Here is a 16,028-nt window from a genome sequence, read left to right as displayed (position 1 = left end):
AAGACTGACACAGGCCCTTTCACATGGGGCTTGCCCCATGTGAAAGGACACACTGCTGGAGTTGCGCCACTTTTGTGACACACTCCAGCAATGCGTCACTTTTGCGCCATGCAGATACGTCAGAAATACTGATGTATCTGTAACTCCTTGCACAATGATGCGTCATACTGTAAACATGACGCATCATTGGTGTCGCAGGAGGGCGCAATGAAAAGTGGCGCATCACTGTTTTGGCGCAGTGATGTGTCACTTTTCATAAATGAGGCCCTTAGTGTCCACATCATGACGCAAACATCCTAGATGAGGCAGCTTGTGTTGCCAGATCTCATGATGGCACCAGATGCCATGTCTTCGCTTTCCCTGTATTACATTTGTTTTTACTTGGCACCAGATGCTGCCTGTTACACCTTGCCAAATCAAAGAGGTATTTTGAGGGCCCCAGATAATCATTACGTTTTGGCACCAGGTGTTACACTAACTACAAACCTTCCACAAGCTCTCTACTCCCACGGGCAAGATAACCACTTTGATAGAGGGTCCACTATCACCCTGGAAGCATATTCAAAGTGCAGCGCATTTTCCACTGCACATTTTGTGGAGGGTTGGTAACTCTAATTCAGCCCCCAACTCATACTTTTTACTGTGAAATCCACATCGTTGTTGTTTGTTGTGAACAACAGTGCATCAGAATAGCAAGGGCAATAAATAGATATACCAAGTGAAATACAAGCCTCCTGGTAGTCTTGTGATTGGAAGTGGGACAAAAGATAAGCATTTGCCTAAATGATTCTGGTACTTTTCAAATAGTGATGATTTCGTCATTGTTCACAGAGCAAAGTAGTCTTCAGTCACATGCCTCTTCTTACTAGCCAGTCACAACGTCGTTCACAATGTCTAAAAGAAATCCCAAGGACTGGGATCTCCAATGACGTCGGTGAATGCACAGATATTTCCAACCGTGCAATTGACACATTATGCTGGATTTGCTCTCAATTGCGGGTCTACTCGCCCGTTAATAAAGTTATAAGTGTGTATCTAGAATCAGATTCTAAACTGCAGAGGCAGCATGAAGTATCCAAATCTTTATTTTCAGTAAAATGCTTTTGTAATGGCAGCGATAAATAAGAGCATGAACAGCAAGATCAATTTGTGGAAAGCTTATATATATTGATTTCTTGTCAGCGGGTTAGATAGGGCTTGCTTTAACACCTCCCTGAAAATAAATGCTTGAGCAAACAGGCTAACAGTTTTCATGAGGGAGAACGCAGTATGTTTCACGCAAGCTGTGCACTCTTTTGGCATTTTAGATGCCTGAAAATGTTCACCAAATAACTTTTAGATTTTTTAAAATATATTCACACCCTGCATGTTTAAGCCTGTGTCACCTTGAGATACACCTGAAGGTGAGTGAAGCACCTTCACTCCTTCTCTTGGTCTGACCATAACCCAGGTCTGACTGTTTGCAAAATATAACATAACTGAATACCTGTTACTTTGTGATTTCCATCAAAAAGCACATTGGACCATTTGAAAACGGATCCTGTTAGCATTGCGCTCTCTTGTTGTGCAAAGAAAACCAGCTTTTGCTTGCTGAAGTCAGTAAAAGTCCCATATTTTTCCTCTTTGTAACTTGTTTTTTTCTATTTATCTTTCACTCTGTTTAACATCTTTGTTAGACCTGGCATCATTGGCGTGGGTTTCCCCTGTGTTCTGTTTATGGATTGATGATTCCATGATTGGCTTATTTGATTTACTGGTGAGTCCCTAGTACCATGCACTGTGTGTGCCCAGGGATTGCAAATCAAATGATGCTAATGGCCATGAGCAGCCTATAAATGTAACTCAGACCTTCCACTGCAGTGTGTGTGTGCATAGTTTGCTACTGCCACGTCGACCAGACACGTGCAACCACTTGCCAGGCCCTAACCTTCCCCTTCCTTACATGTGAGTCACAACTGAGGTAGGCCCAAGTTGCCCCTGTGAGCAGGGTGCAGTGTATGTTAAAGGTAGGACATGTCCTGATGCGAGTGGCATGTCCTGATAGTGAAATACTGCCAATTTCGTTTTTCACTATTGAAAGGCTATCTGTTCCATAGGATAGAATGGAAGTTAATTCATAACATCTTATAAGTATAACTTGCCATTGGGACAAGATAGGAAGATAAAGTTTAGTGTGACTGAACTCAGAATATAAAAGTGCATCTTTTAGTGAGAATGACTTTTACATTCTGTGTTTGAAAATACCACTTTTAGAAAGTAGGTATTTTCTTGCTTAGTCATCCTGTGTGCCTCTGCTAGGTTTGTGTATTGACTGCCTGGCTTTGGAGTGACAGGGGCTGGGGATGTGCATTCTGTTCAGACATTTGGGGGGATGAGGTGTGTCCTGCTTTTTCAGCCTGCAGTGGCAGTTTCTGCCAAGGAAATGGCAAGGACTGTGCTGTGTCCCCTTCTTCTTCTCCAAGGGCTTGAACTCCTGTTTTTAAGTCTCGGGGATACAAGGACTTCCCCCCAGCTCCCTTGAACTTCCCTGCTGAGAGTTCTGACCTGCCTGCTGCTGTTCTGAGCCTCTAGAAGTTGTGCCTGCTGTTTGGCCAGAATCACATCTAGGTCCCAGTCACATCGAACTATGATTTCTATTTGGTACTTTGCATTTTCCTGGGGCCTTTTCCTAAAAAGAATTACAATTCATAGTTGCAGTTTTCCATATCTGTTTTTAAACATTTTGGTGTTTTTTTATCACTTGCGATAAGGTTTCTAAATTAGGTTAGTGAATCTTAACATGATGTTTTCTTGACTTTTAAATTGTTTCATATTTGCATTGTGCATGCAAATGTGGTACCCCCCCATGTGCACCCCCAAACTTCCTGGGGCGCCCCGTCGGGCCCCCAATTGTGAACTCCGCATGCCTTTCCGTGTCGGGAAAGGCTGATCTCCGCCTGCATACTAACATGGATGGCGGTGTCTATCAAACACCGCCACCATATTAAACCCTTTTCCGCCCGGTCAACTCATCGACCATGCAGAAAAGCAGCGGGTGGTCTTCCCGTCCTCCGCGGTACCACCCGCCATACTGATATGGCGGTGGGGTAATTGGCATGCGGGCGGTGTACTATGGCGAGCGGCTCGCCACCGCCGTTTGGGCTGTGGCGATCGTCCCGCCATACTGATAGACCCCTAAGTATTTTATTATTCACTATTAGTGTACTAAAGAATTGATTAAAATTAGCTGGAATCTTATCCTCTCAGGCAGCTGAGGTAAGTAAAAAAAGTTTTTAAATGTATGTTGTGTGCATGCCTCTACTCTACTCCTGAGGCGAGATAGCCGGGAGAGCTTTTTAAAGACTTGTACTGCCTAATTTTAAAGATTTGATTTTAAAATTTGCGTGTGTATAACTGATGCTGTGTTTTTAAAGATTGACTAGAATTTGCACTTTAAAAGCCAAAGCACCCCCCTCACCTTACCTGTTTAGAACTCCCCGCGCTGCCGATTTCAGGGCTGCGGCGGGTCAGAGTTCTTGGCGCCAGAATCGGAGCGAGCACAAGCCACGCCCACTGACGCTGGCCACGCCCCCTTGCAAATCCCTTAAGAGCGAGCGAAAGACAAGCCGCTATTCAGAGATAAACTCTACTCCTGAGACGAGATAGCCGGGAGAGCTTTTTAAAGACTTGTACTGCCTAATTTTAAAGATTTGATTTTAAAATTTGCGTGTGTATAACTGATGCTGTGTTTTTAAAGATTGACTAGAATTTGCACTTTAAAAGCCAAAGCACCCCCCTCACCTTACCTGTTTAGAACTCCCCGCGCTGCCGATTTCAGGGCTGCGGCGGGTCAGAGTTCTTGGCGCCAGAATCGGAGCGAGCACAAGCCACGCCCACTGACGCTGGCCACGCCCCCTTGCAAATCCCTTAAGAGCGAGCGAAAGACAAGCCGCTATTCAGAGATAAACTCTACTCCTGAGACGAGATAGCCGGGAGAGCTTTTTAAAGACTTGTACTGCCTAATTTTAAAGATTTGATTTTAAAATTTGCGTGTGTATAACTGATGCTGTGTTTTTAAAGATTGACTAGAATTTGCACTTTAAAAGCCAAAGCACCCCCCTCACCTTACCTGTTTAGTACTCCCCGCGCTGCCGACTTCAGGGCTGCGGCGGGTCAGAGTTCTTGGCGCCAGAATCGGAGCGAGCACAAGCCACGCCCACTGACGCTGGCCACACCCCCCTCCACATCACTATAAAATGTGCCCCCCACAAACGCGCAGCGGGCGCGCCGCCTGCGCGCCGAAGGCGCGCCTAAGGCAAGCCCGTCTGCGCCCGTCCGCGCCAAGACCGGGCCCAGGGCCATACCCCCTGTCCAAAACAATACAGGAAAAAGAATACAGCGATACTCCAGTCAAGACCTTCAAAGACTGAAACCACGAGCTTTATGTGCCCGGATAGATCCAAACAGAGAAGGTAAAAAATGTCCTACATGCTCACAAACCTTTCACTTTTCCCCCATTAAAAACCTGACCAATTCGACAATACCAAAATACCGAAAGCACCATCTGAAAATTGCGTTGCTCAATGTAAGATCTTTAGTCAAACACAATATACAAACAGCGGAATTAATAGATAATCATAATATTGATATACTATTTGTTACCGAAACTTGGGCGGATGAAGCATCAGACGCCGATTTGACCCTAGCTATTCCAGAGGGTTACTCCTTCTCCAGAGCGGATAGAAAAATAAAACGTGGAGGAGGATTGGCAATTATAGCAAAGAACGACTACAAAAATAAAACATCAGATAAAGGAAGTACCCCAGACTGTGAAACTTTAACATTTCAAATAAAAGTCACGAACAACTATTCGTTCAATGGACTACTTATATACAGACCACCTAGTGCAGAAACGGCGCTGATCGAACTGTTAAGTCCGTTTCTCGAATCTAGTGTGATTAGTCCGGACTACACAGTTTTAGGAGATTTTAATCTACATTTAGAAAAAACCTCAGACCCGAAGGTAGCCTCATTCATTGATACAATGTTAAACTTTGACCTAAAACAAAAAGTACACGTGGATACCCATGAGGCAGGCCACACATTGGACGGTATTTTCACCTCCTGTGTAAATCTAACAAAAACAGATACCATTCCTATCCCGTGGACAGACCACAAACTCATCAGTTCCACATTAGAAATTAATGAGGACACAGGAAGACCTATGGAGAATATTAAGCAAACAACATATCTAGAATGGTCTAAATTGGATAACCAGACATTCATTGATATACTGCAATCATCTTACCCTGCACTTCAAGAAAACTGTAATACAGCCTGCAAACAATTTAATGAATGGCTAGAGAATGCAGTAGAGCAAACAGTCCCACGAAAAAAAGCCACACTAAAGAGAAAAACCCCCTCACAGCCATGGTTCTCGGAAGCACTAAGAACCCAGAAACAGACATGTAGAAGAGCGGAAAAAAAATGGAGAACTAACTATGACACCGATCTCAAACAAGAATACAAAGCTACCTTAGCATGTTATAAAAAACTAATTATAACGGAAAAAAGTAAATACTTTATCCATAAAATCAATGAGTCAAAAAACTCAAGCAAAACCCTATTCGACACTGTAAAAAATTCGAGAACAACAACTCTGAAACGTTATCCTCAGACTTCTGCAACGTGTTTGGAAAATTTTTTGTCAGCAAAGTATCCCTAGTATATGACTCCTTTAAAAATCATAGCACTGAAATATCCATAAAGGATAACTCACCAACAACAATCCCAGTGAGTAAGGACTCAGATCCTACCACCTTCTTCCAATTCACTCCCCCTACAGCGGAACAGATCCAAAAAGAGATCCATACCATCAATTCAGGCAGCCCAATGGACCCATGTCCATCCAAAATAATGCATGTTTGCTCCGAACAACTGAGCATAGTACTAGAGAAACTATTCTCTCAAATCATTAAAACCAACATCTTTCCCGATGACTGGAAAATGATATCGATCAGGCCACTTTTAAAAAAGCCCAACCTGGACTGCGAAAACCCGAATAACTATAGGCCAATAGCTAGGATCCCATTCACCGCCAAAATCCTAGAAAAACTCTTAAACAAACAAATATCCCGGTACCTACTGGACGGCAACTGGTTGGACCATTCGCAGTTCGGTTTCCGCGAAGGGCATGGAACAGAAACCGCCCTTATTACAGCGGTGGAGGAGCTTAGACAAGTACTGGACAACGGATCGAAGGCCGCCTTGATATTACTTGATCTATCGGCGGCCTTCGATACGGTTAGCCATGAGACCCTCATAACACGTCTGAAAACAGCACAATTGCATGAATCAGCATGTGCACTCATCACCTCATATCTAGAGAACAGAACGTTCTCTATAGAATCAGGAGAAGCAAAATCTAATCAATTCAACCTACCATGTGGAGTCCCACAGGGCTCATCGATTAGCCCCACTCTTTTTAACTTATACGTCACCCCCCTCGCACAACTAATAAGGAACTGTGGATTCACCCCAATATCCTACGCTGATGACACCCAAATTGTGGTGCCAATAAATGAAGACGTAGAGAACACAGCAGAAAAATTTCAAATCTGCATGAAAAAAATAAGCCAATGGATGAGAACAAATTGTCTAAAACTGAATGGAGACAAAAGTGAGGTCATGATCCTAGGAGGGGACAAAAAAATCTGGTCCCATTCATGGTGGCCAAAAGAGCTAGGAGGATGTCCTGAACCAACGGAAAAGGTAAAAAATCTGGGAATTACTCTAGACACTAATCTCTCCTTTGACGCCCAAGCGAATAAACTGGCATCATCACTGTGGTACATTCTAAAAATGATCAAGAAAATTCTACCCTACATACCACTTGATTCACGAAAGACAGTGGTGACAGCATTAGCCTTGTCCAGACTGGACTACGGGAACGGCCTATATGCTGGAGCCAGGAAAAAAATTCTAGCCAAACTCCAACGTTTGCAGAATGCAGCAGCCAGGCTGATATTAGGGATACCAAAATTTGAAAGAATCAGCCACAAACTTAGAGACCTACACTGGCTACCAATCGAAAAAAGAATACAATTCAAAACACTGTGCTTAGCATATAAAGCAACCAATGGAACCGGATCCCAATTTTTAAAAACTCATCTAAAAATATATGAGCCAAATAGAACCCTCAGATCTGGCCAAAAGAAAATAATCGCGGTACCAAGATTCAAGAGAGCAAACTGGGGAGGAAGAAGCTTCCTGGTACATACAGCGAGGATCTGGAACCAACTACCGCTAGATATAAAAACTAGTCCATCATTGAAATCATTCAGAAAGCAAGTAAAAACGTGGCTGTTCTCTGCATATCCCTAAATTAACACCTCAAGAGTCAGAGTCGAATGCCAAGACGCCTATGGGCAATCGCGCGCTTTACAAATGCACAAATCAAAATCAAATCAAATCAAAATCATGTGAGAACGAGTGTGTAATGTGTGTGTAAGCATGCATGTGTGAGTGAAAGGTGAGGCTCTATGGCATGTGATGTCACTTTCACTACCCCTGGCATTTTGGTCAATTAACGTTTATGGTTGCGGGTCCATCTTGCTATCCACTCACATTCTCCAAGTAGGGGAGATCAGTAGCTGGACTTCTAAAGTGATTTCACCAAGCAGTTCATCAATATTTTATGCTGATAAAGCTCCTCTTTGCATCTCCCCATTGTTGAATGTGTCAGTAGTGCTTGTTTGATTCTTGTTGCATACCTACAGCCAAGCTATTGATTATTAGCCACTCCATGTAGTGACAGTTGAAGAATATTGATTGAGGGACTCAACAGACAGAGGTGTGGCAGATTTGCTCTATATAGACACATAACAACACATTCAGCAAGTATACTAGACGATGAATGCGTGTTTTGACATTTAAATTAACCTGGAAGCACGAGTTGAAAAGGTTGCTGGTGTTTGTGTTTTTTAAAATAGCCCAAGTGTTTTCGATGTTGTGTAGCTATATGCTTATGCAAGAAGATATCTTTGCATCAGCAAGCTGTCCTGCTTTTGTGCAGGTTTATATGGAATACATCCCACTGATCATATTGGGTCTTAGAGGCAGTGGCATAACACAAAATGATGGAGCACCCCTGCAGAATGTGATGACCCCCCCTCCAAAGTCTCCAATATCTCACAGATATTCATTGACCTTGGGCTGAATGGGGCCCCACTGAATGAACAGGACCCACTGGGGCGTTGGCGGCCCATCTGTGCCGTAGGGGCTAGTGGGGTCTGCCATATGTCCCTGGTTTGCTGGCTCACAATTGTCATTTTTATCTTCATTTAATGTAATGTTTGCTTTTGTATTTTGTTCACTTGTAATGTTCTCATGTATCAGTTCTGTTCCTATTGTGAAGCGCTCTGACACCTTCGGGTAAAGTCCGCGCTATATAAAATTGCATAAATAAATAAATAAATAAAATCAGAATGCCTTAAATACAGCTGCATTCATCTGACATCCTGTTAGCCAGTGGGCGTGAGGTGCCATTAGGCCTTACCAAATTTGATTATCGTCAATTAATATTATTGTTTACAAATAAGACCTATTCAACAATCGATGCACAGTCAGGTACAGGCTAGCCAGTTGCTTTTTTTGTTAATTAATGTGCCTACTAATCTTTTGCGGCCAGGAACTTTGTTGTGCTTGGAGCCGATGCACATAGTAAATGTTTTATTTGTTAGAGCACATTTTACAAGTTGTGCTTAGCCGAGAATATTGCAGAACCGTGTATTGTAATAATCCAAATCGGTGCTTGGTTTTGTCACATTTCTGAAAGGAACAACTACATAAAATGTTACAATCTGACGAAAATTGTAATAAACGCATTAGAGCTAATCATAACAATAATAATATGCCCAAACTGATAATTGGATGTATAAATCATAGCAACACGTCTGCATTTTTGGAAAAAAAAGGTGTGCAGACCAATTTTTGCACCATTTCATATTGTTCATGATTAGGCTCTTGAAGTCTATTGGCCATGAGAAAAAACACTGCGAATCATTTAACGCTATTTTTATATGTGCACTGTTTGTATAGCAAAGTATGGGGAATTTGCATCAGACAAAAACGTGAATTAAATAGATTTGCAGTATTTTTGCATTCTTTGTATAGGAAGAAATGGAGACAATATATTTTCTTCTATTTTTAACTGTGAAAGATAAGACTAATATTCATGTGCGAGAAGCAAACGTTTGGGCTAATTTAATTTAAAAAAATATATATTTTCACGAAGTAAGATATCATTATTTAAATCTCTATTGCCCCCAAAAAAATGCTCAATGTAGGACACATAGAAGTTGCAAAATGTCATTTTTTAAATGATTGTTTATTTGCAAGAAGGGACACCTTCGTGCACATAAACAATCAATGGCTTTTTGCTGTTTCCATGTGCAGCACACATGGAAACAGCAAAAATGAGGAGAAATTAAAAAAATTTCCTCGTTTCACCAAAGTAGGACCAGATTTTCCCTGGTCTTAATGTTGGCGCTGCCCCATATTTACGCCACCCTTGTAAATATGCAGCAGCTTCAATATCAATGGGTGTTGCGGTGGAACACCCATCGCAACACCCATTGCTCTACCCTTTCACGCTCAGTGTAGTGTGAAAGGGTGCCTTATTTACAAGGCAGTGTTAAGCCACAATAGTGGCTTAATGCTGCCTTGTACATAAGGTGAAGCCCCTATTGCCACAACAAAGTCCAAAAAAAGTGACTTGTGATGGTGATAGGGGCTTGTAAATATGCCCCTAAATGTCAAGTGACATGTCTAGTAGTATTTCTGAATACTGTTGCTTTGGACTACTTTCCGGGCATACTAATGAGAATGTTGGTGATTTTAGCTCTTGGACAAAATAATCATTTTTTGTTACATGGGAAGACATCCATTCAAAGGCTGAATTGCACAATGTGTATCCAGAACACCAGCACTGAAATCCCAGTTTCCTCCCTTGATGAAATTGTGTGATACTAGGCCAACCTTTTTACTTCACAGTACCTGATGCTCCTTAAGCGACCAATTTAAGAGTAGTGTGAAGTCATTGATTCCAGATCTGGGCAATACAAAAAGACACTCTTGTATGATTTAATGGGCTATATTGTTGCTACATTTATATCAACAACATTGGTCATATACACATATATATTGTGAACATGACTGCTGGCTATATAATGTCAATGACATCAGGGCCCAGCGATATTCTGGAATGCTTTTATGTTTATGTTTGGAAACGATTACCTTCAGTGCATCTCTCAAGGAGTTGATACAGCCTAATGCATTGAAAGACAAGAAATATTTTAAAGAAGAAGTTTTTATCTTATTTTACCTTGATATTTGCTGCATGATTTATGTGAAACATCTTGCATTGGCTCAGGTATGTGCTTTGGCTTCTATGACCAAGAAAGATCCTCGAATCTGTTCGACTGTCTCCTTGAATTTGCTGGCTTTCCTGCAAAACCTCAAAATGAGGGAACAATCTGGTTATCCAATTAACCAACAAATCACATTTGTTTTGATTGCAGGACTACTTTTCCAGGGTGTTCTCTTTTTCTTAGCCACCTAAAGTCGTCTGTCATTGATCCAAAACAATTGATTAATACTCCCACTAAAGTTTCTTTCTAATAACAGAAGATCCTTACATATATTGTATGTAACTTACAATACTACCTGTGCTGCAAAATGGAATCCCTAGCCAGCCGCGGCCCACGCAGGTAAGAGCGGTGGAGCCGGGTTGGGGGGATTCGACAGACAGCCACGAGGGGAAATTAAATAAATAATTAATTTAAGCTTGTTGTCTTCTGACGAAATCCGCCTGCACCGTCCCCACCACGCTTACCTGCATGGGTCGCGGCTGGCCCTAGCTCAGTTTTAACCAAATCTGGGCTACTTACTTTGATTAGGATTAGGAGGGGTTACCACCTTATGTATGTGGCTATAAAGCGCAGAGTGTTTTTGTCTATTTTTTGTATTTGTCAGTGACTTCTTAGTGCATTATGTATTATCTTTTATTTCCTGGAAATTTAATATTATGCCTAAAGGTAATCTCTTTTTATGGATGTATTGGTTTTAATGTATTTAATGTATTGCAATTTATGCCCCTGGTTTGAGGCCCTAAACTTAAAAAAAAAAAAAAAAAAATTCCTGTCGCACTTGTAATTTACATTCATCTAAAGTATTTTCCAGCTAATTTGGGATTTCATGGGTGCTCTACAAATTCAATGAAGTAAAATTTACACAACGCGAGTTGTAAAGCTTCTAACTCACAATCCCGCATGTTTCAAAATCTTGCCGTCATTTCATAAACTTTTGGTATTGTAACAAAGCCACCAAAGCTTTGTTTTTTCAGAATAGTTTATTGCAAGACTAAAGCCCTGGTTATAAATGGACTTTAATCCCGTTTTGAGTGTAAACAGGAGTTCACGCCCAAAGCAGGATTAACAGAATTAGGATTATATCTCAGCCACAAAGGATGCTTCGCAGCTAGTGCTTGCCCTTCCGATGTTCACCAGTATCCCTGTATATCTGAAACTCTTGTTAGTGCCTCAGGTTAATTCTGCGATTTTACCATCTGCACCTTTTATAGCAAAAAAATTACTCATGGTGTTAGGACCCTTATAAATGAGCAGAAATGTGCCCTAATTATGTTACTGCACATTACTCGACACTTATTTCCACAACACATGGAATCTAGAGGCACTACCATGTAATAAACTAAGTGTAGCTCCATTGCATCACCCCCAGATTTTGCACAGTGCTCTAAATGGTCATATTATAATTTTCCTTGCTGTGTAGTCACTACATTGATCAAAGTGGACATTTCCCTTTCTATTCTTGCATATGCTGTGGCACCAAACATCCTCGATTTTCCTTAGACAATTGTAGGTAGCCCTGGTTTATAAATGTTAAATCATGAATGAACATGGTTTCACAGCGTGTTTAACTGCATTTGATCTGACTTGCCCTGTTTCATACTCTGTAAAAGTGGGATATTGAACCATTTGTCTTAGCCACAGAATATTTCATGTTGTTCTGTCAGCACATGTAGAATTTGCTGTCTTTGGTTCTGATTATTATCCCGCTCGCAAATATAACAGAAGTAGCTAATGGCCCACAATTTGAGAATGTCAGTTATTTCTGTTAGTGTGGATAATGTTGCAGGGCGGTATAAATCCCTGATAATATGATAACCGGACACTTTGCATCCCTTGGGCTTCTTTTAAAAGATGGTCCTCTTACTCGGTATGATAGCTTGGTTGGATGGTCAACTACTGCAGGATTTGTGTGTCAAGCAGGTAACAGGTTTGAGAGCTGACAAACGCCACTGTGACTTTGATTCTTCTGCAGTCAAACTTCTTCTAGGCTATATATGCTCTATAAGAGTCTAATGACATCCAGTCCATTCAATGAGAAGCAAAGAGTGGAGAAATAAAAACACTGGTGGAGTCATGATCCTTTCCCATTTGCTTCAAGGGGTTCTCTAATTGGAGCATATCATTGAAATAGGATTCCGGGTGGAGGTGCAGACAATGTTTCATATGTTCCCCTGCAAAATTGTGTGAGGAATTCAAGTTTTTCACTTAAGCCAGTGGGCCCACTAATATACAAAGGTCTTTAGAACAAACAAACATCCTTAGGTTTGGGGCCAATCTATATTGTGGAGGGTGCAGTGATATATGATTTACAATGATTTCCATATAGATAATGCATTTTAACTACCCATTCCTCCAATATGTATACAGTAAGAATAGTCCTCTTGCTATGCAAGAAGAATGGGATTCTGAAATTCTAAAAGCAAGAAATGTAAAGTTATGCACCTAGTTTCACATGGCTTTTATGGTTCTGAGGGGTTTGGGTTTAGACTGTCTATGAAGAGAAAAGGGCTGATGTAATGGTTGTTGTTGTCTAAATTGGTTTGTGCAAAGTATTTGAAACAATTTTAGCATTGGGTCAAAACAATATGTGGCAGCTTTAGCTCTGCAATAAATATTTCTTTTGTAGGCACTTATTGTATCTTACACTAAAGCAGACTAATATAGTTAAAATGATATTGCACTTTCAAATGTTGGTATTTTATGGTGCTCCTCTAAGCATTATCTCAAGCTGCCACAGATTGTACACATAGCATTTAAAAAAGGCTCCAAATGATGGGGAACCTCTAATAAGTTTAGTGAACTGGTGAAAAGAATAAGAAATTGAAAGGTGCCAATAATTAAGTGAAATCCATTGTAGCTCAAGTGTGACTTCCCTGGAGTCATCAAAATGGGAGAGCAATAGCTTTGATATACTAGTGACTTGGTGGTTTTCCTTTGAAAGTGTATTTCTCGTTCAGTTACTCTGCTTGAGTGGTAAACACAAGGATTCCAATATTCTTCCATACCATTATTCCCATGGGATCATTCTCTGCCAAGAGAAAATATGACTTCATAAGTTGGAATTTGAACTTTTCACATACATAAAAGGCTAGTGTCTTAACTGCCTGCATTGTGCCTTTATTTTCAAAAAGGTAGTACGCGCTGTGCAATCAGATTATATCACTTATGAGGAAGTGTTATATTCAAGCCATAAATCATCATCCAAATGTAAAATATTTCTATTTTTGCATAGAAATACTAATAGAAAATTTGTGTGAAATTGTGTTGTATGGATTAAATTCTGTGTCACCTACAAGAATCTCTATCAACACTATTGTCCTTTTTGCATTCACAGGTACTTCAAAAGCTCGGAAAAGCAGATGAAACTAAAGACGAACAGTTTGAGGAATATGTAACTAATTTCAAAAGGCAAGAGGTAAGAATTTGAAGCAGTGTATGGTAGGGATAAAGAAACAAAGTAAAGATTTGTGGATCCATCTTAAGTTATCAGGTGGATAAACGAGGATAATGCTTGTAGAAATTACTTTCTTTGAGTAAATCTTAATGATACAGCAGCACTCAACTGTGAGTACTTTACATTTAAAGACTTCATTATTAAATTAGGCACTCAATGTTAAGGGTCTGATTTAGAGATTAAAATGGGATACTCTGTCCCAATCATGACAGACATCACACCAGTCCTACTGCAAGTGTATTCTGCCCTATAGCACTTGCAACAAGACAGACGGGATATCCGTCACCTTTGTAATGTAGTACCATCTTCCAAAGTCTAAATCAGCCTTTAGTATTTAAAACCTTAAATTTCACTTTACCCCAAATTGTATATGTTGTTTATCAGATCTTGGCATTTTAAAGGACTTATATTATGTTTGGAATGTAGCTGCTTTCCGGTAGCTTTCCCCAGTTTAAGTCAGCAGCAGTCATTCTATATATTCACTTCCCGAAGCCTAGTTGGATGCAGTTTCTGGTCTTTATTTATAATGAATATTGCAAAGCATGAGATGTGGAGGGTTCCCAGATTTTCAAGAAATGCCCATAAAATAAATTTGCATATCAAAAATCTACATGGGAATTATTTACCTAGTGGTTTCCTGAATATAAGGAACTCTGAGATGATTAGTAATACCCGTCATAGAGTGTCACAGATAATATGGGACCTCTTGGCAGCTATACATGAGCCGCCTCCAAGAATGAGCGACTCTGGCACATCCAAGAAACAAATATATATTTTTGTTTACAGGTGAAGGGTAAAGGTGCCCATTGTTTGCTCCTCTACCTCCTCCCACGAAATAAGTGAATAGATATGTGCAGCCAATTCTGCAGGTTCCTTGGGCCATCTTCAAATGAGGGAAGTTGGAAAATAGGGCTCCAAGCACTATTGCTGGGAAGTGAGTGTGTATATTACATATTAGTACTGGCAAATAGGCCTATGCGCACAACTTCTCTCACGCTTTGGGAAGGACTCCACGACTCTTGAGCACTGTATCATTACAAGTAGCTTTACTAACTTACTGCCATGCAACTGGATGTGTCATTTTCTTATTGTAGTCATGTTTCATTGTCAGAATGTGCCTCTAATAGAAGTAAATACAATACATTATACTCCCACATATTATAATACATTATTAGATATTATTTGTTCACTTTAATCTATTCCACACAGATAGGCACTATAGTAATATTATCAAACTTCACAATTCTTCGTTTTGTTCTCCTTATACAGTTATAAGCACAAAGGTTCAAGATTTGATTGGAAAAGGTGCTGGGTATAATATTTGTAGTTTATGAGACAGTTATATGTCTTTGTGAATCGATTAAGTATGTAAAGATATCTTGACAAAGCCGCAAGAGTAGTAAGCACAGACACGTATGGACATGAGTTGTGGTAACCGATGACAATAACTTCTTAAGCGGGCACAAGCATAATTGAGATCAAAGTTAAGGGAAAGATGGAGGTACTAAATTAGTAATTCATCAGCTACCTTTTGCTCACATCCAGGAATCGCAGGCATTCAACTGCAGGAAATAGTTTCATAAGTTGTATTCATACGATAGATATACAAGATAAACGTACTGTTGAGTGTGCATTAATAAGAAATTATCATATCAATATTTTCAATGAAAGATTCTAATGTGTTTTTGAGCGGTGAAAGAGAAAGAAGAAATGTTGTGCAAGGTTCTCTGATAAACACTATAACGAGTATAAAATAGTTTAGTACACACCGAATTGAATAGAGTCAGAAATCCTCAAAGTCAAAAGATTTGTAGTATATTGTTAAATTGTTATGTTGTTAAACATTATTACCCCCAAATGCGGGTAATCATAGCTAGTAATACCCCGACCCTGCAAATATTGGCCCAAGGTACAAGTGAGGGCCGACAGTTAGGGAAGGGTAATTAAAAACCATGTTTGCTCTGCAGGTAAAGTCCATCCGCTTTTTAGCACACTCGTCTCTCTTCCCCGTTTTGAATTCGACTCACCTTTTGTCCAAGACGCCGAATCTGGCTACATCACTCTTTCAGCAGATGTTGTTTTCATCTTTGACTTGTGCCTGCCCCTCCTCTTCTCTGTCAAAGTGGAAATGCAAGCCTGAATGCAGAGTGACAGTAGAGATTGGT

General features: G+C 40.5%; 1 protein-coding gene across 6 annotated transcripts in view; it reads left to right on the top strand.

The window, feature by feature from the left end:
* AMPH (amphiphysin) overlaps nucleotides 1–16,028 on the top strand; it is a 987,297-nt gene that overhangs the window by 277,377 nt on the left and 693,892 nt on the right. For all 6 annotated transcript variants that reach the window (XM_086964852.1, XM_086964854.1, XM_086964849.1 and 3 more), the window contains exon 2: nucleotides 13,744–13,824. In XM_086964852.1, coding sequence (XP_086820978.1) covers nucleotides 13,744–13,824 — 81 coding nt within the window. The remainder of the gene's footprint in view (nucleotides 1–13,743; nucleotides 13,825–16,028) is intronic.

Source organism: Lissotriton vulgaris, chromosome 4_1, assembly GCF_964263255.1.
Source record: "Lissotriton vulgaris chromosome 4_1, aLisVul1.2, whole genome shotgun sequence".
Lineage (NCBI taxonomy): Eukaryota > Metazoa > Chordata > Amphibia > Caudata > Salamandridae > Lissotriton > Lissotriton vulgaris.
The sequence above is the reverse complement of the archived record's forward strand: the minus strand, read 5'-3'. Positions and strand labels throughout refer to the sequence as shown.